At 42.6% G+C, this 27,794-nt stretch overlaps 1 protein-coding gene and 1 long non-coding RNA gene across 3 annotated transcripts; one reads left to right on the forward strand and one right to left on the reverse strand.

The window, feature by feature from the left end:
- Nucleotides 1-2,335: 2,335 nt before the first annotated feature.
- LOC147988356 (fatty acyl-CoA reductase 2, chloroplastic-like) lies at nt 2,336-5,266 on the reverse strand. Of its 2 annotated transcripts, none has more exons than XM_087539077.1 (9): nt 4,884-5,266; nt 4,696-4,799; nt 4,367-4,566; nt 4,187-4,287; nt 3,729-3,945; nt 3,461-3,622; nt 3,275-3,356; nt 2,816-3,170; nt 2,336-2,699 (listed from the first exon to the last, which is right to left on the reverse strand). In XM_087539077.1, the coding sequence occupies exons 1-9, from the start codon at nt 5,200-5,202 to the stop codon at nt 2,569-2,571; spliced, it is 1,671 nt and encodes a 556-aa protein (XP_087395203.1). In that variant the 5' UTR covers nt 5,203-5,266; the 3' UTR covers nt 2,336-2,568. The 2 variants fall into 2 exon arrangements, with proteins under 2 accessions (XP_087395203.1, XP_087395163.1); XM_087539037.1 differs by having other exon boundaries at nt 2,338-2,699; nt 2,782-3,170.
- Nucleotides 5,267-10,598: 5,332 nt separating this feature from the next.
- LOC147988357 (uncharacterized) lies at nt 10,599-11,651 on the forward strand. The gene is made up of 2 exons (XR_015613971.1): nt 10,599-10,977; nt 11,370-11,651. It is a non-coding gene; the product is annotated as an uncharacterized LOC147988357 (long non-coding RNA).
- Nucleotides 11,652-27,794: the final 16,143 nt, after the last annotated feature.

Below are 27,794 nucleotides of genomic sequence, written 5' to 3' on the forward strand. Positions count from 1 at the left end.
AATGTAAAAATTCAACATAGTAAAAGTCTGTTTGCATTCAAATGTTTTGAAAATTCCAAAAAGAAATAAATTAGTTATTAAACTCTCGAATAGTATAGAACATGCCAACATCTGTATGTCCCACTAAAAATAAATACACCACTCCTCTGTAGAATTTCTTAACCCTATTCTCCATGGTCCGGATACCAACAATCATTTTTTATTTACTGGCACTGAGTGCCTGTTTTTTTAAGATAATGAGCGTTCATAATAGTTCTTGGTTTCACAAAAATATTCATATTTTAATTTTTCAAAAATAATTTAAAAATAAAAATTATGTATGTGTTCATAAAATGTTCGGCTTCAAAACATGTTCCAATTCTAATTAAAAAGTTAAAAAATGTTCAGATTCGTAAAAAGTAAAGAAATATTCGTGTTTTCCAGAAATGCAAAACATAAAACCAATTGACAGTCTATTTCATGCACCACTACTCTTCCAACAGACGAAGGTAGTTAGGCTGGTTTCCACACCTCATGCTCCGAACAACAATAAGAGTGTAACCTTATTTCAAATGTTTATTGGAATTGGATATAAGAAATGACACTGATACAATTTTTTTGCCCGTTGCAACGCACTTTGTACTAGTAAGGTAAACGACAAAAACATGCATGCAACGAGCCCCCCTTCAACGAGTCTGAGTCGAGAAAGATCGAAGAAAGACTTCCTTTGCGATCCGTTGGTTACTGAGATATATACTCGGAGATCTCACTCGGGTTGTAGGAGTTGACAATTGAGAAGCATCTCTGCGCTCCAGCAAACTCCGCCAGTCCTCCTTGAACTGCTTAATTATACGGTCGTAGGAGTTGATCACGGACTATTACTAGTCCGTGATCGATCGTGAGGCACCTCCTCTGCTTAATTATACGGCCGAGCTGCTCTTTGGATTGGAATCAGAGACGGGTTGCTCTTTGCGTTTTCTATCCGGTGCCCTCAAACTCTTGAACCTCATATATTTCCGACCGAGCTTAAGTTTATGTGCGTCGACACAGGCGCACAACCTTCGTTAGAGCATTTACAACCACAAGCAAATCCCGACCCTCAAACGTCCGTGGACATGCCCGGGCGCGTCCACAGACAGTGACCGCGCAACCCTCATTTTTGTTCTGTGCATCCCAATATCTCAGATTTGATACATTAAATTCAGGGTGCAAAAGAAAATCTACATACCACGTACGTATTTCCTTCATAAAGAAATATAAGAGCATTTAGATGACTACTTAATGATCTAAACACTCTTATATTTCATTGGGAGTCCACTTGTTAGTTTCAAATTCTTTTACCAAAAGGTAGCTTATTCCAAAATAAAATAAAATGTTTGATATAAGTTCAGTAGATATGTCAAGTGGCCTCAGTGACACTAAATTACAAAATAGATAAACAGATACTCCTCGTCCTACTGACCATTGCATGCTTCAATATATATAAGAACTAGGTCTCAACCAACATAACAGTGTGCAAACTCGGTCCAGCCGTCCATCTACATTTTGTTTGAAAAGAAAGTAAAAAAATGTATGATAGATGAAGTACACAAGATCAAATTGCAAGGTGCAACTAATTAATATATCTAGCTATCTTCATTAGTTAGATTATTATAATTATAAGCATTTCAGTTAGAAGCATGTATGTTTGCCTAACACAAAGTTTTTTCCTAGGTTTTCTACTAATATATCTAGCTAGCTAACTATCTAAAAATTACTAACTACAACTAGCATTTGCAAATATTTCCACACATATCCAGATTCTGACAAAAGATGGCATTTTTACTACTAACTTGTTTTTCTTTATAAATTTCATTTCATTTTCTTTCTCTTTATTGTTTTTTAGTTAATATTGGTAAACTTTACTATACAAAATTAGAATGATATATCCTCTCCTCCCCTCTTACGGGGCTATGGGGACACTGGGTCGGTGCTTTGCTGAGTTTCTTTTCTACAGGCCCTCGGCAAAGCCATAACCCCTGGAATTCCCTATTAAAAAAAGAAAATGAAAAAATATATTTCCTTTTTCCGTTAGTAGAAGCTCGGCAAAAGCAGGCCGCTGTGAAGTAGCCGGTGGTTGCCTACTGGTGGGGCCTGACTGTCGAGTATCTACTTGGAGGAACTCGGCAAAGATTATACTTGGCCGAGTTTCTCTATTTTGGTGAGTCCTCTTTCCTTGGCACTGGGCAACTGGTTATGTTTTGCCGAGTTTATTTATTTATTTATCAAGTTCTTTTAATTCCTTATTCGGCAAACTTCGAGCTCACGTCAAAAGAAACTCAGCAAACAATGGGAACTCAGCATCTGCGGCGATTTTAGTAGTGAGTAATGTATGTATATGAAAGTTGTGTCTTATTTTATGGATGATAAGTATTGTGTTGCATACATGAGCAATGCTTCGAGGAGGCGCGTTTGCAAGGAAAGGATGGGAGGGAATTGTTGCATCGATTGTCTGGCGAAGGCAAAGGCAAAAGCATGGATCGCTACATGCATGTTTTAGTTATTTTTCAGCAATGGAGGGACCGCCGCCCCTCCCCTTCATGACGTGTTTCAGGAACCCCGGGATGTGCACGTTGGTGAAGTACTCCTTCCACTCGATGCTCCGCACGTCGAAGTGGAACTGCGCCTTCTCCTCCACTGACATCTCTGCGAAGAGCGCCTCCGTGTTGGCATTGTCAAACCTGCATGCACAAGCCTCCATTAATTTCTCGAGCACATGCATATATACATGCATGACCAAGCAGAGGTAGAATGCCGATCCACCTGCAGGCACAGAAGCTGTAGGATTGGTACATACGGGCGAGGTGGATGATCTTCTCAGCGTACTTGGTGAAAAGCATGCGCGCCCGAGGCGAGAGCGTCTCGCTCTCGCTGGCGCCCCAGAGCAGCACGTCCCTCTCCACGTTCTTGTTGAACTGCTGCATGGTGCCGAAGAGCCTCATCGGTGCCACCTTGATTGGCTGCCCTGCAGCGTTGCTGAAGGGGTACCTCGTGAATTGCTGGAAAAAGAAGCTGAAAATGTCGCGCCACATCAGTGGGTTCACCGTCGATGATCCCACATGATAGATGTGCATCTCCCGTGCCGCCCCTAGGGCCTGAGCGTGCTTTGCCACCGCTGCGAGGGTCGCGTTCACCACCATGTCTGTCGGAACCTTATATTACGTTACGGAAAGACAACAGAGATATCCATTACAATCATTGCCATTACTAGCTGAGAAGGAACCGGCCGTATTATTATGCCAACATATGCAATTACCACATCGACGACACCTTCCCCGTCGGCAAGGAACCCACTCAGCCGGCCTTTGGCGTAGTACAGCATAATGGGATCAATCATCCTGGGCCAAAAGAAGTGGAGGTCGACCATAAAACTAACTATTAAGTGGGTGATTTTTAGTAGACACATATAACAGACAAAAAGGACACTACAATCTATCTGTACCTGATTCCTTCTATCCAGCCTGGGAACGGATCGCTCCAAGTGCCTTCCATGATGCTTGGCCTTATCGTCACCACTGGTATCTCTCCTCGGATGCTGTCGAGGACCATTTCCCCCATGGCCTTCGTGAACACGTAGGTGTTTTGCCATCCATGGAGTCTTGCCCTGCCGTGATAGTGCAAACCAGTTGCTTCATTATGCCTATATATGATGTTGCAACTATATATTGTTAATGAACTGGAGTACGTCATTTCTATGAAAGATGTGTCACCTCTCAGTCCCTAAATCTTTCATTTCTTGAGAGAAAGATGTTGAGTTGTTAGAGTTAGGTCTGGAGCAAAAAGCCAGCTTCATCTCTGCCTCTATATCAAGCCCGGTGTTCTTAAGTCCTGAAGAATCTGCTGAGTGACCCAACTCCTTCATGATGGTGTCTCCCATGCTAAATGGCTTCTCTAGCACCACGCCTTGCCTCCTCCCATTCACATAAGCTGATTGATGGGCCCATGCATATAGCACATTCAAAACAGAGGTACGGTCTAATAAGTCCATCAACCAATGAATTTCTTCTTTTGGAAGAACATAAGCTTTTGAGTTTTGTATCAAAACTATCGATAGCATTTTTCACTTTCCACCAAAGGATTAAGGTGTGGGCTTATGCCCTCTGGCCGCTTTCTGCCTATATGTAAAATTAATCTTTTCACCTCAAAATATTTGAATTGGCATTCTAACCTGTTGATACATGCAAAAATAGCTTCAGATTTTGAAATCTATGCGCAAAACGCATTAGCCGGAATGGTCCCATGGTGTTGACGTCCATAGCAATATCGTACCTGAAATTTATAAGTGCTAGTGATTGTCAAGCATGAATGTTTGGAGCAACACTACCATTACAAAACATGTCAGACCAACCTCTCATCTAATGTTGTATTCGCTGCACTGTTGATGATGATGTCCACTTCTTTTGCAATCTCATCCGCTAGCTTCGGCGCAATGCCCATGTTGTCTTCTCTGACGTTGCCTACTACGGCAACCAGTTTTCTTGCTAAGAAATGGTGGTAGTCTTTCCCATGGAGTTGCTGTAAGCATTCGAAAAGTTCTGTGCCGACTATCTGCATGCATATATAGCATTTGGATCAACATTGAAAACTAGTCTGGAGTCTATGACTATTGACTCTTGATCTGTGTGCCTTGCAGGAATCAGGAAGTAAATAATAAATTAAGTAAGTATCACCACACACCTCATTCTGCAACCTTTTCAGCGCGGCCTCGCTGTCCGTCGCCTTTATCAACACATATATCTTGCCAACATCAGGAGTTGTCCTCAAGATTTTCTCAATAATAACTGGCGCAGTAGGGAAATGGAAATCAACCACAAAAGCTTCATCGTGTGCTAAGCATATGAAGGGTGTAAATAGAAAAACTATACCTTTTGCTAGAAGTCCAGTCCCACCAGTGATGAGGAAGTTCTTGCCGCCAAGGAACTCTGTGATCCCGATACCATATGGTTCATTTGATAGCGCTGAACCGGCTCTAGGTTTCTTGTGATCCATTGTCACAACGTAGGAAGGCCTCGACCCACCATAACTACTGCTCAAGTGCTTCTTCATGCAGCATGCGAAAGCATCACTACCAAGACATCGTTTCCTCAACTGCAGTGCAGGGGCGCTTCTACTGTTAGCGTAATCTCCCTTCCTGGCAGGAAAGCCTACGCATTTGTCTGCAACAGCATAGTGAAGGTTTAGCATGGCAGCCAACTTGAAATGTCTGACAGAAGGAGTGACGTGTGAAATAGTGTATCCAACTAATCACTACAGGCTTTATGTAGGATATGTAGGAGAGCTAAATCCCTATTTATACCGTTTAATAGGCAACACATGGTACAAAAAAGTAAATCAATTGGTCCAGTTGCTCTCACGCCTATTCCACCAAATTCCAATGGAGCTTTGTCCAATCATTCCCACCTGCTTAATTAGCTACTCCCGTACTAAGTAAACAAAATCAAATGAGTGGTTGTTGCGATTGGAACACATACTAATTTATTTGACAACGTTTATTACGAATGGGTATTTTATCATTACTATGTGGTCTAATCTATAGCCCATAGACGGTGCACATGGTGTGTATGGGGTCCGATATTCCGATCCATGTGATAGCGATTTCCTAACAGAAATTGGGGCCTCGAGCCAGATATATATGCTTCAAATCTCCCGAAAACAATCCACATTTTTGTCCGCATGGAACCTGTTGTGCTTAATTTAGTGATTTAGACGATCATAAAGATAAAAAGTAATCAAAGAAAGATTCCTGTGAATCTTGGAGTACATTAGTCGGAACTGGGTGGTGAAGAATCATATGGCCGCAAAGGGTTCCACGTGCTACCCCCTCAAAAGAGTTCAATACAACTCACTGGAAACTTTCCTATTACGTTTTTGAGGGAACGCTCTCTCTGGCAGCGTTTGCTTGAATGAACCTGCCTGTGGTAGTTACCATATATAGGATAACATCAGATCTAATAGATTTCTTAACGGGTAGTAGAATTGCGTATTTTTTCCACCCGGGAGCACTGTCGCTAGCCTTTCGAATAGATCGGACCCCTATATTCCTGGATCGTGGTGATCCAATCCAACAAAAAAACTTTTTGTTCTCTCTCCTTTTTCTAATCTCTCTTTACCTCTCTCTGCTGAATCAAATGCTGCCCCAGTAGTGGACTAGCCGTGATTTCCATCCATGCATCTTTGGATTATACAAATTGAAAAAGGAGGTATGCAAGTGAATGAGTACCTGTGATCTCAATGCATGCATCATTGGATTTTATTTTATTTTTTATGCAGAATTCTATGCATTTCATCGGTTATCTATTTTAGTCTCGCAAAAAAAATTCACAGCCATTGCCATCCGCCGAGGCCTCTCTCCTGCACGCAACAACTGTTCCTCCAAACATGCGAGTGTTCGCCAGCAGCTGCCGATTTATTCATCCTCTGCGATAGCTCCAGGCGTCCACAGACCACAGGGCATCACAGACCACTGCCGATTTCAGCTATAATAAGATGTACGCAAGTAGCAGGCTAATACATCTTGAACATCCCTATAATTTTTGAAATGTTATGTTATTTTGATATATTTATTGCATAGATTTGGCATCATTTTTCTTTACTAACCTATTAATCCAGTTCCTAGCATCAGTTCTTGTTTTTTGTCTGTTTTTAGAATTTATAGAAATATATTATTCTGGCTAGAAGAGCCACCGGGCCAAAAGCCCACTTGGAGGAGACCTACCAAGAGTTCACGCGGCCTCACCAGATGACCTAAGGCAGTTGGTGCAGTCGCTGCGGTGTGCAGGGACAACAACGGAGGATACCTGGGGTCCTCGGTGTTTGTCATTAGAGGGTTGATAGATCCGCCTACTCTTGAAGCTATTGCATGCAGGGAAGGATTATCTCTGGCGGAAGATCTGGGGCTCCAGGACTTGGTGATTGCGTTGGATTGTCAAGAGGTGGTGAAGCATATCAAAGATAAAACGGGTGGAAACTACTGTGGAGTAGTAAAATAGATAATTTCATGGCAAACTTCTTCTGATTCCTGCTGTTTTAAGTTTGCATCTAGAGTCTCAAATTTTGAGCCTCATAAATTAGCTAGGCATGCTGTAAAGTTGGTTCATGGCCGCCATATCTAGTTGGGGCTACCACATGATACTTCTGTAATACCGGTAGCAATACCAATGAATGAATAAAGCCTAGCTTTTTGCTAAAAAAAGATGACCTAGGGCTGTGGTGTGTGCAGAGGGTGTGTTGGCTCCCTGGACCTCTTCCCAATCGCCTCGCAGCTCCCTGCCTCTATATATGCTAAAAAAATACATGTCATAATTTAACCGTAATTTGTCCGACGTCAACACTTCCCGATTCGAGGCAAGAGGCAATCTTCCTTTTAGCCCTGTTCCAACACCCTATCGGAAGGGGGGGGGGGGGGGGGGTTGATCTTCATTAATCTCTTCGTCATCACTTGCCGCTTCTATGATGATATGAGATTAGCCCACCCTCAATTATGAAAGTTTGTGATGATGATTGTGATTATGGGCTTTGTTAACAGAGTTGAATTATGTGATGTATCCCTTCATATTATGTTTGTGGTGAATAGAATCTTGCTCATCTACGCGTTTCTTTATGTTCGATTGGATATTTCGGGAAACATTGAGATAAGGATGCATGTCTAGTAAAATTTCCGAAGATGACTATTGGCATTACGGTGACTCCATGGATAATAGATAAGAATGATAAAGATCATGAGGTGATTGTTTAGTATAATTTTCAAGGCTATTTGATGTGACATTGTGACTTCCCTATGTATCATGATTAGAAAGAAAATTTTAGAGGTGCGCCTGTAGAACCATTATATTCTTGGCTGGTCAATGAAGTAGTTGTTGAACATTTCCAGTAATTGTTGATCCCGTCAAACTAACATTTCCAAGTAGTTGTTGATCCCGTCAAACTAAACGAATCTAGTTGTATGGATGTAGTTGGAACTTGGGACTCCACTAATTAAGATTCAAGTCATGTGCAACTTTTCAAAATCAGCCGTTGAAATGTGTGCCACATGACATGCATCGTTTAGACTTAAATATGTTTATGTTAAGTAAGGTTGATGCGACTGATGCATGACCAATCGCCCGTAACACTTGCACCAATCATGTAGTCCAAGTCATGCAGTATAGTTTTTAAAACCCAATCATTGAGTTGATGTGTGATGCAATAATAGAGCCAACATATCAACACATATAATAATTAGATTAAATATATAGTACTTTATTAATATCCAGGCCACTTCTCGCTCTTACAAAAAAATTGAAGGCCCTGCTGCAGCTGGCTCTTAGTCTAGGGCATGCTTCTCTTCTCTCTCCTCCAACTCAGCAAAAATATGATATTTAATCTTTTATAGCATGCTTGCATCACCTTATTATACCCGCTCTAATGTGTAGTAGACATAATTGTGTTTTGTGTACAACTGAGGTTAGGATAAGGATAATCGATCGAAATGACCAGTTGCCGATGGCTGAAACAAGTCCAAGTCAACTGCAATTTTCCGAGAGCAGAAAGAGTGTGACACACCACATAATGTCGAAATGAATGTTTCTAGTAAAAATCAGTTCTGCAGTGAACCCAAAAATGACAGGTGTTTAGAAAAATCACAAGGAATTGAGAAACCCAAGTGACGCTCAAAGATTAGAGTCTTGGAAATACCGTCAAAATTCACTTAGAGAGGCCTTTGAAGCTAGTTCACCATCTGCAGATTTTTTTACTAGGTGCACGGAATAATGGAGATGTAATTCATATAGCTTGGAATCGATTCCACTTCCTTGTGTGTGCACCTGCATATCTCATTTCCTTGATGACAAGGTACCAACCATCAATGACATGGAGAAGCTTGTATTTCTCTTCGGTCATGACAGAATGGTTGAGCTTCTCCAAGCTCTTGTTTTCTAACTTTGTTAGAAATGATATGTGGACATTCCACACAATGATCCTACTTCATTGCCATCAAGCAAACCTTCTTTGAGCTTATTACTCACAAATGGGCTCTTGATTTCCCGGCACCACACAATTTTCAACTTTATTTCATATAATTTATGCAAAACTTAATAACTTATAGTGGAGCAAGTGGACATTTTCTAGACTCACTTCTAATGATGTTCTTGTAGAGGTCGGGCTTACTTGTTATTATCTTGATTATTACTGTATTAATACAAAAATTATAGTTTGTTGGTTAATTTTGTAGTCAAAGTCAGAATCAAAATTCCAGGGTGGACTCAGGGGTGCTTAATTTGATAACAAATTGTTTAATATTTGCTTCCACCAACCGATGTATGTGGCCGTTGATTCAACAGTTGCTTCCGGAGAATTGCACTTTGATTTGACTTTGTGAAGTCACCATCTTTGTCCAAGCAGTTGGCTTTATAGCAAGTGAATCAATAACAAGCAGCTTCGTGTTAGGTGAAGTAAATTGCATAAAATCACCACTTTGAGGGTTAGGTTTGCGAAAAACACTAGGATACAGTTTCTCTGCAGAAAACACCACTTCTTTTGTAATGGTTTCGCAAAAATCACTGATCGGTGGATTAGAACGCTTTGAACACATTTATGACAGATGGACCCCGCTTGTCAGGAGCTGACTAGGCAAAATTATGCCAGGTGGGCACTTTGACTAGTCAAAAACGCATGTGCCGTTAGCGAAACCTACCGTCATCGTCTATGCATGGAGGAGAGCCAGCAGCTCCGCCACTGCCAATGGAGGAGAGGAGCAGCAGCTCCGCCGTTGCCAATGGAGGAGAGAAGCAGCAGCTCCGCCGTTGCCAATGGCGGAGAGGAGCAGCAGCTCCGCCTTGCGCTGCAGATCTGAGGCCTTGGTCAGGGTCGTCAACGATGGTGTGCAGCGGCGTTCGGTCTCGTCGACGGTGAGGATATGAGAGCGGCGGCGGCAAATCGAGGCGGAGGGAAAGAGGGTGGGGGTGCCTCGCCGGGTAGGGGGCTACCGGCAGTGAGGGAGTCGAGGGCCGCGTCGGCTTGATTGGGGGATTGGGGATCGAGCAATGGCGGCAGGCAGTTGGGAAGCTCCAGCATGGCGGAAGGTGCGGCGGCGGCCGGCGCTCGAGGTGCCGCTCCGCCCCCGGACGGCGGCGGGCGGTTGGGAGCTCAAACACAGGGGGGATGGGCGGCGTCCTGTGCCTCGCCCTGGGTGCGGCAACGGCGACGGCAGGTCTTTGCCTCGGCTGGGGTCGGGATTGGCGGCGGCCTTCTACGCCGACCTAGGCACGGCAACGGCGGCCTCTATGTCGACCTGGGCGTGGCAACAACGACCCTTATCTTAGTCCGGGGACGGGACGGGCAGTGGCTGGGTGGAGAAGAAACAGATTTTTTTTCTTTTTTCTTTTCCAATGACAAGTGGACCCCACAAAGCAGCACATGATGATAACGTTACCACACATCGCCGTTACATGTCAGATGTTAAGCGATGCCACGTCAGTCTGACCAGCGGGCCCCATCTGTCATAATCTTGCTTAACAGAGGCAGATCCGTCAATCAGTGGTTTTTGCAAAACGATTACACAAGACGTGGTGGTTTCTACAGAGAAACTGTATCCTAGTGTTTTTCGCAAACCTAACCCTTAAGGTGGTGGTTTTATGCAATTTATTCTGTTAGATGTGAATTGACATTTAGTTGATCTGTGAAATCTTAAAAATTCCGAGCATGCCAGAAAGGCCAAGACCCAGTCTTCTGCATCTACTCGGAATTTGGGAGTATATAAGCCACACAGATCGATGCCTCAGATTCTCCACCAGGTTTGCTAGCAGCTATTAGCACCATTTTTTGTTCCCCATTCTTGCTGAAGTTCTGAGAAGATGGCAAGAAGCAGAAGGCCCTGGTCTATCGCGTTACCACTGTTGCTGCTAATGCTCCTTCAATTACTCATCATCGTGCTCGCCCGTCCAATTGAAACCCATCCTGCATCGGCGCCGCCAAATGGTTTTTGTAAGCAGTTCTAGATCACATGTCACAAGTGTGCATGATTTTCTACTTATTTTTAGATGACAAGTGCATGATTTTGATCCGATCATATAACTCCTTTTTGGTACTACCTTTTCCACACAACTTTCCAACCCAATACAATGAATATGTGGTCATGTTTTTTTTCTGTAGTCAGATTTTCTTGTTAGCATATTAAAAGTGTCTTTTTTTCTAACTTCGGCAAAGAATTAAATTGACTAGGTTTTAAATCTACATGATAGAGTAATGTTGATTTTTTTTACTCTGTCACACAAATCAAAACTCTAGTCGATTTTGGAGTATTAGTAACCACCTCACCGCTGAGGCGATTAACATATAGCTACCTATCTTACCCTGTTTTTTGGATCCATGTGCAGGTGACTATCTTGATAAAAGGAACTGCAAGTGAAGCTGGAAGCATCTGTGCTCCTGGTCCGTTCAGTTTCCCATGGAATGAATTAAAAGTCGGAAAATTTTCTACTGTTGGGAATTCAACAGTTGGGCAAGCTTGTTGGCTGTAAAGTCAAACAGGTCAGATGATCAAGAAGTGCAGGCTGCTTGCAGGGAAATCATGTACTACTTTTTTGGTGAATAATTTCTTTGGCAGTATGTTTTCTTACTCGCAATATATCAATCTAGGCTGTGTGTTAATTCGTGTACTCCTAACTCTAAACAAAGGCAGACATTAATTCACGCTATCTTATCTGTTGTGACAAATACGGCTTTGCTAAAACTCAAACTACTGATTTTTCTCAAAATTTTAAGAAATGTTGCATTAATAAATCTTTTGTTCAAGTTAAGGTCCCAAAAAATAGATGTGTATGCAAAATACAATCTTTGGTTGAAGAAACAACTCCTTTGTCTCCATGCACATTTCTCTCGTCAATGCTAGTATAAAAAAAAGATGATGTGCAACCTGATGGCATGTCTGATAAGGATTATTGGAGGTGCTCTAATTGTTAAACACTTGGTAGAACAACATCCAGTCAAATATACTGTGTATGTGTGTGTTGATGTTGATGTGGTTGGGAGGTGACTAGCCAAATGACTAGTTGCCTTGGCCCGAATGAACCCGGCCAAGTCATGTGCAACTTCCCTAAAAATTTCCTTTGAAATGTATGACAAGTGGCCTCCTGTAGACGTTAACGTGTGACAAAAGTCACAAAACTGATCGAATTAATTAACCAATCGCCGTGTGCTAAGATTGGGAGACGACTGACCAGTGCTTAGTCATTGTTGATCGACTTTGAACAAGCCCAAATTATGTGCGATACTGTGAACTGAACTTTGAAGCAAGTATTCCATCCTTCCAAATATGAAAGCTCCGTTCACTAGACAGTTGTACCTACCACCATTGTATAAAGGCCATTTTACAGAAACTTGAATGTTTTTTTTTGCAAAAACCATCACCGCAGTATTTTGTGATACTGACATTGCCCATGGTCAGCATCACACACGGTCGAAATTTTGGGCACATCTGTTATGTACCCTCAGTCACACATGTTTTTGTGGTTTTACTGACTGAAATGAGTTTGTTACAGTTTTTTAACATGGCCCTGCGACTGTGCGCAGTAAGTTTTGGGTCCGTGAGCACATACCATGTGGTTTAAATACCCAACCGATGTGTAATTATTTTCAAATATTTCTAAACTGAAGTCAGCAGGGCAGAATCGGCCAAACACTTCTAGGATGAAAATGTATCACATTTGTTTTCAAATTCTTTCCCAAAAACAGAAACTAAATAAAGAATCCTCGGAAAAAAATACAGAAACTGATACAATCTGAAATGGATGCAAAGCTAATACGGTGCGGAGGCAGATGTTTACCGGAACAACATACAGAAAAACACGAACGGAGAATTGTGCATGTTCCCAGTGGCCTTGCAGAACCAAATATTTCTGAACTGAAGGCAACACAATTTGTGTCGGTTCCTTGATGCAGCTAGCATGTGTCCATGGGCAAGTTTGTAGTTCCTAGTCTTTTTGGGCCCTCGTTTGCAAATGTAAACACTTCGGTAAGATTTACATATTTTCTATGAATGATACTAGGGAACAACCCCCCCCCCCCCCACCCCTCCGCGGGTGATTCTCAAGAAAAAAGGTAGTAGGGAACATTTTATAATAACAAAAAAAAGTAGCGTTGGAGGCATCAGTCTTCGGTTTTTCTTGATGGACACTTTACCTGTCTTGAAATACAAGTAAATAGGTCAGCACGGCGATGGTTTGGGTGGTGAGTGTGTCGTTGGTGTTCATGGCGATTGAAACAGATCAAGGCTCTGATACTAAGTCAAAGATTGTGCTTTGTCGTCTTGAACATTACCTGGGCCTTCTCAATTTATAATAACTATCTGATCTAATCGGATCAGGCACAACAAATCACAAGATCTTAACAAAATCTCATTCCAATATCTATATGATGATATACTGAAATGCGCCAGATATGCTACAGTAGATACTCTAATAGTGAGATCCTCCATTATTTCTTGGCTTCTTTGACATATCAATACTAATACGGTTTTTGGTAAGATGAAAGTTTTTTGTTAAAATAGAAGGATAAGGTATGAAGTGTCAACGAACAGTTTCAGTAGCTTGGAGGCATCACTTTTCATTTCTTCATGAACACACTACATTTTTTTAAAACCACCTCATATATTAATTAACCAACATAGTTATTACAATCACACATTACAAAATTCACCACACAGGGCGGAACACCACTAACTAAGATACCATCTGATCTATTATCAAAGCTAAATTTAGCAATCGTATGGGCTACCACATTGGCCGAGCGATTGATCTTGGGGATCTTAAGACTAGATATAAGCTTGGAGATACTCATCGCTTCCTTCTTCAAATCCACCAATGATGACCTGTCAAAATTTTCATTTTCCAGGGTCGCCACCACAAACGCACAGTCAGTCGCTAAGATTATTGGATTTTGTAGAGTAATACCTATATAAAGACCGGCAATGCAAGAACGGAGCTCCGCCTCCTCTACGCTTTTACAAAGTCCAATGAAATCCCAGGAGGCGACTATGACCCTCCCAGAAGAGTCCCTTGCCACCACCCCCACACTCGCCGCACTAATGCTGTCCACAAAACTTGCATCGACATTGATCTTTATATAATTCAAAGGGGGGAGTTGCCATATCACCTGAACTTCTGAAGGATTAGGAGTAGTACTTGATCCGGCCACCTGTCTCTTACCTTATTTTTCGAGTCGACCTCTGGGTATGAATGACAAGAGACAAACGATGCCCAATAATTATGTACAAACTTGCAAAGGCTGAGACGGAATCCTTCCCCTTACCAAAAATCATGTTGTTTCTCAAATGCCAGGCTCTCCAGAAAATGAATATAATTTGGTCGCGCATAGTAGGGCTTAATTGACCCAAAAGAATAAGAAACCAATCAGCCCTAGTATACTTGAGAGCCTCCTCCGCAGGCAAGATCCAAATATCCCTCATGGCCATGCGCAGTGCATATGCCTTAGGGCACATGACTAGCGCATGAAAGGTACTTTCATCTTCCACTCCACAAATAGAACATGTACGAAGAGTGGTTTGGTGGTGGAGAACTCTATTTACCTGAACACATACGTTTCGGTATCAAGTCTGCGGCTTTTCCTTTTTTTGACAAAGTCTGCGGCCTTTCCTGATGGGCATTGTATCTGTCTTGGGATACAAGTTGTCTTTATCAACATGTTATAAACTATCCGTGTATTATACACCAGCTTCATTGTCTACTTGAAAAGTCAATAATCAGCTAGGTGGCAAACATGCAATTAGTGGTGTTGTTTAAGTTGTCAACTGTTGTCTCTGTTCCAAATTAGCTCACATCAGGTATCCTCGATATCAATAATTAATTGTGCTTGGTTATCAAGTAATTAGGCATGACAAGTCACTGGTGATGTGTATTACTTAGTTGCTAGGTATAGTAGTTTCAAACTATTTTCAGAACCACAATGAGTTGACCACTACCTAGTTGTATGAAACACTATAAAGACTATCACACCTTTTTGTCCAATATGTACACCGCAAAATCCAGGGATCTCATTCGCCTTCGTCTTGGACTCCAGACCTGATAGTAAGCAACAAAATGGCGCTGGTGAAGGTGTACAGGCTGCCCATGAACGGGAGCGTGGCGCGCGTTCTGGCATTCCTGGAGAGGGGGGGGGGATGTATTGGGTGCTCCCAGTCATGGGGTACTCCCAGTGCTCCAATGTAAAAAAAACATTTTAAAATGTTTAAATTTTTTGAAAATAAATCTGAATGTTCATAAGGAATGTGACTACTACCTCAAAAAATATCAGGTCCAAATTCGAAACTTACATTGAGAAACGAAAAAGACAAATCCAGATGTGAATAGTGTCAATGTTGCTTTTATCTTTCCTTTTACACTATTCATGCTAGATTTCACAATTTTGTTTCTCAATGTGCGTTTCATCTTTGGACCTGATATTTTTTTGGGGTAGTAGTCACATTCATTATCAACATTCAAATTTATTTTCAGAATTTTTTAAAACATTTTAAAATGTTTTTTTGATATTGGAGCACCGGGAGTACCCCATGAATGGGAGCACCCGATACTTTTGTAGGGAAACATAGTAGAAAACAAAAAAAAATCCGACTTACGCACCAGCCCAGGACCACTATGGAGACTGCATACAAGGATTGATCTTTTTCGTTACCGACTCGTAGCGCAGCGGGAAGTAGAGTCGATGACGATCGGCGGTGCAGATCCCCGCAGCTAGGATTTACAACCTCCCAACCGCGAGGATGTATACCCTCATCTGCCCCTCGGACAGCCCTCCGGGAGGTGGTCGGACAGTCCCCCGGACGGTGTCGCGGAGAGCCCTTCGGGAGGACCTTCGAAACTCGGACGGTCACTCGGACAGCCCTTCGGGAGGACCTTTGAAACTCGGACGTTCACACGGACAACCCTTCGGGAGGCACTCTCGAACTAAGACCGAAACTACGATCTCTCTACAGAGTTGCACACATACGGTGTCATCTATCCGGCAAGGCTTCGCCGTCCAGAACTAGTTCCTGCCGGAACCCAGACAGCCTTTCGGCTCTACGAAACTATTTCGCTAGGAGGGAGAGAGAAACCAGATCATGCATGGCACTTGTATGTGAGAAAAGGTGTGTCTTTTGGCAGCCCCCTCCACCCCTATTTATAGGCCAAGCCCAAGGGTGTCTTCTCCAAGAAGCCAAGGGGATAATACGAAAAGGCCCTCAAGGTGGCTTCTCTAAGAAGCCAAGTAAAAAGCACTTTCACTATTCATGACAACATTTTTCAGCGTTCGTTTGAACTGAAAATATTTATGTGGGCTCAGAACATTTCCAATACCCACTAAAACAATTTTCAACGCGTTCCAAAACAATTTTGGTTTAGTGATTTTCATCTGCGAAAAGCAAACAAGAATGCGTTTTCACTATTCATGAAGACAATTTTTCGCTTCCATTAAATCCGAAAATATTTCTGTGGATCTTAGAATAATTCCAGTACCCACTAAAATGATTTTAGATTCATTCCAAAACAATTTCAGATGAATGAATTTCATCTGCGAAAAACAACCAAAGCGGTACCGGCAGCTCCGGAACATCTCCATATTTTATCCCGAAAAATTCCCAGAAGTTTCCAGAATAATTCTGACACCCTCCAAGAATTATCAGGCGTGTACCGAAACCAATTTGACTTCATGGTATATCCTGAAACAACTTATCGGTTTTACGAAACTATTTCGCTATTCTCTCTCCGGAACTCTTCCATTGTCTCCGAAACTTTTTCGGCAAATTTCTCTCAAACTCCCTATCTAGTATTCAGCAGATAGATGACCCTTAAGCGTGTGACCCTATAGGTTCGGTGAAGTATAGACATGACCCGAAACCCCTTCCGATCAATGATCAACATCGGAGCCGTGGACACCCATATTGACCCCTATACCCACACGAATGAATATTCGAGTGAACCTCCAGTTGCAGTGAGCTATTCCTGTTGCTTCGCGATATGTCACAAACACCCGAGGTGAGGTTTATTGCATCCCCATGGACGAACAATTTGTCCACCATGCAAGTTACCTCATTACCGGTTTTATTCTCTTTTCTCGTTTCCGTGTTCCGGCATCCCAGTGATCAAATCACAAGGTGTCTCGCCAGACGATTATGGATACTGTAACACCGAGAGGGCCCGAGAATATCTCTCCATTGTCGGAGGAGCAAATCCCAATCTTGAGCTATCAAGTTACTTGACACACTTTTCCATGAACCCGTAAGCCGCCGTAATAGCCACCCATTTACAGATGACGTTTAACAAACCCCAAAGTTCATGAAGCAAGTATGAAGAAACTCGATACTCTCATGGTCTAAGGAATTAAGCAAATATTAACCATCTCTGTGTTATCAACCATAAACTTGTGACGAATGAATCTCATAGCATAACATCAATCCGGGTCGATTCAACACAAATGTTCTCTTCACATTGTGCCCTCAAAGTTGTTGGCATAGACATGCCCATGATCAGGAAAACAGAACCATCATGCAACACTTGATCTAGTCTTAGAGGCCAGACTAGGAATACTTCTTACCGTTTATTAGTCCACACGTGCATATGAGTCTTCCTCCGAGCCTCGTGTTATTGCATACTCGAGAAGCATAGCACTTATAGCATGGAACATAAACATAATTTTGAACACGGAGATAAATAATATCATTTATTATTGCCTCTAGGGCATATCTCCTACAGACTCCCACTTGCACTAGAATCAATAATCTAGTTTAATGCTAATGCACTTTACACCTATGACATACTGGTGTAAAAAATGCTTCGCATGTGGTATAGCCTGATGTCCATCGGATCTGACAACTTCAGCTCCATGTGTATCTCTGCATATCCTCGTGTTTTCACGCTTTCACAAAATTCATATTTTGTGTGGACTTGGCTTTGTATATATGTGAATCATTGGCCGAAACCTGATTCCTCAGACTGAGTTATGGAGCAACCATCTGCAATAGTGTCCCATTGACCAAAGCCTTCTTGGAACCATACTAAGTTCATGAAGCGGCAACAGCTTCAATAGTGTCCCATTGATTCAACATCTTTGTCTTTATCGCTTCTAAAGCGGCAACATACTTCACCTCTGTTATAGAATTTGCCACGGTAACTTGTTTTGAACAATTTCCAACTAACTGCACCACCATATTGTGAGTTACATAAAACCCTCAATTTAAATCGAAAATCGCATGGAGAAATGATGAAGATTGTATCGATGTAACCTTTTACAACGAACTCTTCATGATCTCCACTTGCGAGAAAACATGTCATCAATGCTACTTTAGTACTCGATGATCCTTTTCCACTGTTGTCCCATGATCAGTACTTTTGATCACTTTGGTATCTATAGTCGCAATAGCTTGGGAGTATTGGACATATCTGGTTGTTTTACATACCATGGAATACATGATTAATCCAAACACAGGAGTGTGTGGAATATCCATCATGTATTTTGCTCATCAGTGCTTTGGGGCACTAATTCTTGCAAAAACTCTTTCCATGTGACTTCGGCAAGAATCACTCCTTGTCGTTCTTAGTGCTAAACGGTTTTAGCATCTTGCCAATATGTATTTTTGCTCAACCCTATTAGGTAAATCTATATCCATAGATCATTATGCCTAATATCAAGGCTATTTAGCCCAAGCACTTCATCGAAAAACTATTTTCAAATGAAGTCCTAATTCGTGTCAAGAAATTTATTTCCAATTAACAATGTGTCAAGCACACAAGGTTTTCAGAAATATTATTATGCTCTCACTTACTTTCTTGAAACCACAAGCATCTTCTTTACCCATTGATGAAGTCAAATACCTTTGACCATTCCATCAAAAACGAAGATTCCAACTCCATTTTGCTCTCTTCTGTCCATTGCTGGAACTCTGAAGCTAGCAAACTTACTAGCATCCTTTGGACTGACAAAATACTTTGGATTGTATCACATACAAGTCCTAGGTTGTTTTTCCATTTCATGGAAATTCTTTTGTCATCCATGTTTCATATCTCACATTTTGAAATATGTATTAATTGCTAGTTTAACCCGAACCGACTTTAAGCATTGCTATGGTGAGACAATCTCATTGTAGTCAACTCCTTGAACTTGTTATTGCAACAAGTCAAGCTTAATGGATAAAACATTTTTATCCATACCAGTTTATAGTCCCATTACAATCCGTTAGACTCCAAGTCTTTCGGAGGGTTTATCAAGATTTCAATCTTGAATCATTTATGAAAACTATCTCGGATTATATTGGCATTCAGCCAATTCCGGAGTCAGGGCCCATCAACGCTTCCTTGTGTATCATAGGTATATTGTTGTCTAACAACAATATCTCGTTTGCGCACCTGAGAGGTTTGCACGAGCTTTGCCTACGTTGTTCAGCTACAAGTTCGACCGAAGTCCATACATCTAATATAGAGGCTTCCATATCATTCACAGTAGGAAACTCTAGAATTACTTCCAAGGTTCCTTTCCTTTGACCTGATGACGAAGATACTTGTTATCTCGTCGAGTTGCACTATCCTCCAACTTACCCTTTTGCAAGAACTATTCTCTTTAAAAGCATACCGTTTTGTGGCAAAAATCCTTTGCCTCGGTATAGTGGTGGGGGAATACCCAATGAATTGGGATAACTTTACAAAGTAGCACTTGTCCGATTTGGAATAGGTTTGTAACCTTTTAAACAAGCCCCATATTCCAAATGTTAAGAAAAGATATAACATGGTTGGGCGTACCATACCATGCCGTCATTTCAACAGACCTAATGGAGCTCTTTTCAGTGTAAAAGCCGCAGTCTCTAAAGCATTACTCTTTAAAAGTGATAATGGCAAATTTATTTATGTCATCTTTGATCTTACCATGTCATAAATGGTTTGATTACATCTTCACAGACATTCCACTCATAGTGGTGTTCAGGGAGTTGTAAGTTATGAAACTCTTTTCACAACTCATCAGACATTCACTGAACTTGTAACTCAAATATTCCTTTCTACAATAAAATTGCATAAACATAATTTTCTTGTTACAATAACTTCGACTTCATTTTTGAAAACCTTTCGAATGATTTCAAAAGATCCAGACTTACGTCTCATCAAGCAAATATCCATATATCTACTTGAGTCATTTCTGAAGATATATAAATCCACTACTTGAAACAACATTTATTGAAGTACACACATCAAAATGTATGATCACCAATAAGTTTGTTGCTCGTTCCTTATGGCCTATGAACGGCATTTCAGTCACTTCACTTTTCGGAGAAAAGTTGCAAGTGTCAGATGATTCAAAATCAAACGACTTCAAAATCCATCATAATGGAAATTTTCCATGCGGGTTTCTCCAATGTGACCAAACGCAGTGCACACATGTGTGGTATTCTCATAGTCTTGCGACATTTAGCATCAGTGTTATGGATGTATCATTTTACCATCAATATTCATAACATACATCCCATCTTGGATGGAAGCATGGCCCTCCATGTTATGCATAATACTGACAACAATTGTTCTTTTATGAACAACCTTCTTGCAAGATACCTTATGCAAAGGGCTAGAGTGTGAGAAACTCTAAAATGAATTATGAAAGAAAATACATAGATAATACACCGATGGAAGGTATAGTAACTTTTACTATGTTCCCACACGTATTAAAACCTCATTCCTGGCTAGTCTTTTTAGGCCATAGTAGCTCTTACATTGATTCGCAACAGAATGTAATTGAGCGGGTATCTTTGTGATTAACTCACAATACCCAAGAATTAGTGATTAACATGTTTAACCATAATTCCCAAGAACTATATCTTTGACCAGCCTTCTATACATCAAAAACTTGTATGACATTCATACATGAGCTAGACATTCCAGTCATCTTTCTTTCTGCCTTTATACTTCTAACAGTTTAACTTTTAGTATTTCTCCTACTCGCAAAAGAAGCACCCAACTTAAGAGTGGCGTTAGCCCTGGACTTCCTAGGCGTGTAAGTCATACTAACACCCTTTGGACACTTCCTTTCTCTTTAAGTTGTTGTTTTATTCACCTTTCATCATATGACATGCGTTCTTCTGGATCCCTCTCTTATCAGTCTAATGCATAGTAAACACTTTACTAATAATTTTCAAACAAACATTGCTTTGGATATTTCATATCTTTCAGCCTTTGTTTGTATCTGAAAATTAATTTTCAGTTCCATGAATATCACATAACTATCCCAAACTTTCGAAGTTCGAGTTTCATGGAAGCAAACATATTGCACTTGACTGAAATAGAATTCTAACTTTTGGATCGAAGGACGAGAGTATCATCATCCATTGCATTTAGCGGGAGTATACGGAAAGCATGCGATAGGACAAAGTCCTTCTCGGCACTTTTGAGGACAATCCTCACATTACGTTAGCAATCGTAAAGTTTGAACCAGATATTTAACAGCTATTCAATTTTAACAGGGAAGGTGGAAACGCGAGCCATTATTCTACAACTATTTTGCAAGAAACACTTAGACAGTGTTCATATTAATTGCACTGAGAATTAAACATGTTCATTCAACAGTGCGCTCCCACTCAAATCAATATCTCTCAAAATTGATTGTGAGTGATACAAGACCCGCATATCAATTGTTCGCCATTGGTGTAACACCATTGATGACGAAAATCTTAACCGGTAGGCCAACTTGCCAATCACATCTCTATGCGACTCTAGTTCATCTTTCGATGGGCGTGTTCCGATCTCATGACGGTCATGCCAGAACATCAAGACAACCAAGTGATCCCGCTGTGAGGTCTCAACTCACCCGCCTCACACTTCTCTAATCGTTCGTACCCGTGTGACATGGCGCACCCCGAAAAGATAGGTGCCATGACGGTGCTACACTTGGGAGAACACTAACTACTTTGATATTTTTGTAAGAGATCACCCTAATAAAAAGCGACTACCGCGCAATCAAGAAGGGTGCATCATAAGGGATAAACATCTCAGGCAATTCATAATAGCATGATATGGTATAGCCCTTTCTGACGGAGAAGTATTTCATTTCTTCGTCTTCGGCATTTGCATCGTTGTTCACCTTCGCGAAGATTGCCACCACCTTGTCGATGCACTAGATAATATTGCTATCTCTATAGCTAATAAAATAAGTGCATTACTTAAGGTTGACACGCAGGTCATTAAAGTGACAATCATATGGCTCCAGCCATCATGCCGAATCATGACAAGTAGGTCATGTTAATCAAATTACATCATATAGTCATCTTATACATAATCGAATTAGTATGAGCACCGCTATACCACATCACATGCTCATCCTGCAAAACCGAGTTAGACGCCTCTAATCGGTTTATGCAAAATATTATTTTACGTGGCTTCTAAGGTTTTGACTTAAACCGCAGCGACCAACGTTCATCATCAAGTATGATAGTTCATGTCGCTAGATTAACTTTGCGGGGTGTATGAAGCACGAGATAATAAAATCTCGAACCCCATACTAAACTTCGTCATACGCATGACCTCCGTGCAGATCATATCTGCATTGCCCTTTTGTCTGCGAAATTTCATCTTTCTTTCTAACTATGGTGGATTTCAATGAATTGTTAGCACTTCGTTGATCAATCAGGATCACGGATTGCCAGAACATTGAAAATCCACCATGCTGTTATCAACATCAGAAATATGCAAATTCCAGGGAAGTAACAAGAACATCGGGTAACATATTTCATCTACTACCCGCACAAATAATTTTTAGTAATAGAACTCATCTATTACCTAATTGTATTGTGCAACACCCATACATCTCTATGTATTCTAGATCGCAACCTGCATCTACGCATAGCACGCCTCATGATGCCACTGTAGGGAAACGTAGTAGAAAACAAAAAATTTCCGACTTACGCACCAGCCCAGGACCACTATGGAGATTGCATACAAGGATTGATCTTTTTCGTTACCGACTCGTAGCGCAGCGGGAAGTAGAGTCGATGACAATCGGCGGTGCAGATCCCCGCAGCTAGGATTTACAACCTCCCAACCGCGAGGATGTATACCCTCATCTGCCCCTCGGACAGCCCTCCGGGAGGTGGTCGGACAGTCCCCCGGATGGTGTCGCGGACAGTCCTTCGGGAGGACCTTCGAAACTCGGTCGGTCACTCGGACAGCCCTTCGGGGGGACCTTTGAAACTCGGACGTTCACACGGACAGCCCTTCGGGAGGCACTCTCGAACTAAGACCGAAACTACGATCTCTCTACAGAGTTGCACACATACGGTGTCATCTATCCGGCAGGGCTTCGCCGTCTAGAACTAGTTCCTACCGGAAACCAAACAACCTTTCGGCTCTACGAAGCTATTTCGCTAGGAGGGAGAGAGAAGCCAGATCATGCATGGCACTTGTATGTGAGAAAAGGTGTCTTTTGGCAGCCCCCTCCACCCCTATTTATAGGCCAAGCCCAAGGGTGGCTTCTCCAAGAAGCCAAGGGGATAATCCAAAAGGCCCTCAAGGTGGCTTCTCCAAGAAGCCAAGTAAAAAAGCACTTTCACTATTCATGATGACATTTTTCAGCGTCCATTCGAACTGAAAATATTTATGTGGGCTCAGAACATTTCCAATACCCACTAAAACAATTTTCAACGCGTTCCAAAACAATTTTGGTTTAGTGATTTTCATCTGCGAAAAGCAAACAAGAATGCGTTTTCACTATTCATGAAGACAATTTTTCGCGTCCATTAAATCCGAAAATATTTCTCTGGATCTTAGAATAATTCCAGTACCCACTAAAATGATTTTAGATTCATTCCAAAACAATTTCAGATAAATGAATTTCATCTGCGAAAAACAACCAAAGTGGTACCGGCAGCTCCGGAACATCTCCGGTTTTTATCCCGAAAAATTCCCAGAAGTTTCCAGAATAATTCTGACACCCTCCAAGAATTATCAGGCGTGTACCGAAACCAATTTGACTTCATGGTATATCCTGAAACAACTTATCGGTTTTACGAAACTATTTCGCTATTCTCTCTCCGGAACTCTTCCATTGTCTCCGGAACTTTTTCGGCAAATTTCTCTCAGACTCCCTGTCTAGTATTCAGCAGATAGATGACCCTTAAGCGTGTGACCCTATAGGTTCTGTGAAGTATAGACATGACCCGGAACCCCTTCCATCAATGATCAACATCGGAGCCGTGGACACCCATATTGACCCCTATACCCACACGAATGAATATTCGAGTGAACCTCCAGTTGCAGTGAGCTATTCCTGTTGCTTCGCGGTATGTCACAAACACCCGAGGTGAGATTTATTGCATCCCCATGGACGAACAATTTGTCCACCATGCAATTTACCTCGTTACCGGTTTTGTTCTCTTTTCTCGTTTCCGTGTTTCGGCATCCCAGTGATCAAATCACAAGGTGTCTCGCCAGACAATTATGGATACCGTAACACCGAGAGGGCCCGAGAATATCTCTCCATTGTCGGAGGAGCAAATCCCAATCTTGAGCTATCAAGTTATTTGACACACTTTTCCATGAACCCGTAAGCCGCCGTAATAGCCACCCATTTATGGGTGGCGTTTAACAAACCCCAAAGTTCATGAAGCAAGTATGAAGAAACTCGATACTCTCATGGTCTAAGGAATTATGCAAATATTAACCATTTCTGTGTTATCAACCATAAACTTGTGACGAATGAATCTCATAGCATAACATCAATCCGGGTCGATTCAACACAAATGTTCTCCTCACATTGTGCCCTCAAAGTTGCTGGCATAGACATGCCCATGATCAGGAAAACAAAACCATCATGCAACACTTGAGCTAGTCTTAGAGGCCAGACTAGGAATACTTCTTACCGTTTATTATTCCACACGTGCATATGATTCTTCCTCCAAGCCTCGTGTTATTGCAAACTCGAGAACCATAGCAGTTATAGCATGGAACATAAACATAATTACGAACATGGAGATAAATAATATCATTTATTATTGCCTCTAGGGCATATTGTGACGCCCCGAGACCGATGTGCCAGGTGTCTTCCAGTTATTCGCTGTCGTTGCCATGTCATTTGCTTGCGTGTTGCATCTTATCATGTCATCATGTGCATTGCATTATCATGTTTTCAAAACTTGCATCCGTCCCGGCCTCCTCGTTCTCTCTTTTGTCTGTTCTGAGCCCAGACACACTTGCACGCGCCCGCGGCATGTCCGAAATAGCATTTAATAAGTGGCTGGAAAAATGTTCTCGGAATGGGTTGAAAGTTGGCGTGCGGTCTTATCATAGTGTAGATAGACCGCCAGTCAAGTTTCATCGCATTCAGAGTTCGTTTGATAGCCCAACCGTTAAACTATAGCGACGATATAGTCGGTCTAAAGTCGGACGTTTTCGGTCTCCGAAAACTGTTGCCGGGTTTTCCCTCTCTTTCCTCTCTAGCCCATCTACACATCCCACCTAGGCCCAGACTACTCCTCCTCGTGCATGGAGCCGTCCGATCGTGATCCGAGGGTCCGAAAACGGATGAAAACCCCTAACCCTAGCCATCCCTGCCTATATATGGACAACCCCCCTTCCAAATTTGGGCAGCCTAGCCCTTCCCCTACCTCCCTGCCGCCTTCCTCCTCAAATTCCGTGCCACCAGCCGCCTTTCCCCTCCAAATCCGGCGCCAGCCACCTCACCAGCGCCACTTGGCGAGCCCCCATTGGCCTGCGCCGCTGCAACCACCGCATCTGGCCATCCAGGGCGTGCCACGTGGCCCCCCTACCCCGCTCCTATCGCCCCGCGCCGCCAGGCCCGCTCTAGGCCCGCCCGGGCCCCGATCTGGGCTCTGAGGCCCGCACCGCGCCGCCCCTGCTCCCCGAGCTCCAGATCGGGAGAGGGAGATCCTGATCCGAGCTCCTCCGCCGCTCTGCCCCGTCACCCCGCGGACCTCGCCGGACTTGCTCCTGCCGACGAGTACCAGGCCGGACCCCGCCGCCCCACTCTTACTTCCCTGTCTATCTCCTTCTCCTCCCTCCTCTCACGTCTCCCTCTCTCCTGTTCTACAGGAGCCACCGCCGCCATGGATGAACGCGAACCGAGCTCGCCGTCGCCGGATCTTCACCACCGCGGCCGGAAACGGACGGATCCCGTCCGGATCCGCACCTCAGGGGCCTCCTTTGCTCCTCCCCGATGTCAAGCCTTGCGCCGCCATGCCCAACGTCGCCGGCGGCTGGGTATAGCTGCGCCTCGTCCCTAGCTTCGGGATGGGAGGCGCTCGATGGTGCCCGTTGACCCAGCCGGCCCATGTTCGTCCAGCGCCAAGGCCGGCCCAGCACCAAGACGCCAAGGCCCGGTTCCCTAAAGCCCAACGTGAGGAAGCCCACCTCCTGTTTTCTCCTGTGCAGCCTAGTTCGGGCCAGATTCAGCCCAGTTCCTGTTTTTTTTCAGTTCTGTGTTTTAGCCATTTATCCTGAGACTGCAGTTTTACAGAAAAGACCCTCATGTTCATGCATATAATAACTCACAATTCGTGCATCGGATTAAAATGTTTTATATGTGAAACTTGCTTAGAATTTGGTGTAGATTAATAATTTGCCACTTTCATCTATGTTTGAGATGTTTAAAATGTTGTTTGCATATAATTTGCTCCTATGCCATGCTAAAATGGTTTAATTCATAACTATATAACCGTAGCTCCGTTTTTAACAAACTTTATATGTAAATGGGGTAGAATTTTGCCTAGTTTAACATGGTGGCATCATCTTGCATGTTTAATAACTATAAAATATGGTTTAGGGCAGAACAGGACCAAACCTAATATATGCTCATGAGGAGTTTCCGGAAATGTTGTTCGTTGCTTCCGGCCTCATTTAAACTTGACTAGATAGATAGTTTTCTTTCGCTTCACCCTCTTGCCATGTTTAACAACATTTAATATTGTTGGGTACATAAACGAGATCGAACTAAATAATTGATGTGGTGCTCCATCAATATGCAACTCGTTGCATATTGAGCTCCACTTAATTTGTAGTTTTGGTTGTTGCACTTTGCCATGCCATGCCCTCTTTAAACCGGACATGCATCATACTTGTTTGCGCATCATGCCATGTCTTTGTGGTGGTTGTTTACTATGTTGTGTGCTTATTTTCCGGTGTTTGCTTCTTCGGGTTGGTTCCGATAACGTCGCGTTTGTGAGGACCCGTTCGACTACATCCGTTTGTCTTCTTCATGGACTCGTTCTTCTTCCTTGCGGGATTTCAGGCAAGATGATCATACCCTCGAAATCACTTCTATCTTTGCTTGCTTAGTTGCTCGCTCTTTTGCTATGCCTATGCTGCGATACCTACCACTTGCTTATCATGCCTCCTATATTGTTGAACCAAGCCTCTAACCCACCTTGTCCTAGCAAACCGTTGTTTGGCTATGTTACCGCTTCGCTCAGCCCCTCTTATAGCGTTGTTAGTTGCAGGTGAAGATTGAAGTTTGTTCCTTGTTGGAACATGGAGATGGTGTTCCTTGTTGGAACATGTTTACTTGTTGGAACGTGTTATGTTCCCGGATTTTGCGTTCCTTACGCGGTTGGGCTATTATGGGAACCCCTTGACAGTTCGCCTTGAGTAAAACTCTTCCAGCAATGCCCAACATTGGTTTTACCATTCGCCACCCAGCCTTTTTCTTTTCCCTTCGGGTCGCGCGCCCAAGGGTCATCATTATTTTAAACCCCCGGGCCAGTGCTCCTCTGAGTGTTGGTCCAACTTGTCAGCTGCCGGTGGCCACCAGGGGCAACTTTGGGCTGG

Source organism: Triticum urartu, chromosome 1A (genome assembly GCF_056163025.1).
Source record: "Triticum urartu cultivar PI428250 chromosome 1A, HENAU_Tu73, whole genome shotgun sequence".
Classification (NCBI taxonomy): domain Eukaryota; kingdom Viridiplantae; phylum Streptophyta; class Magnoliopsida; order Poales; family Poaceae; genus Triticum; species Triticum urartu.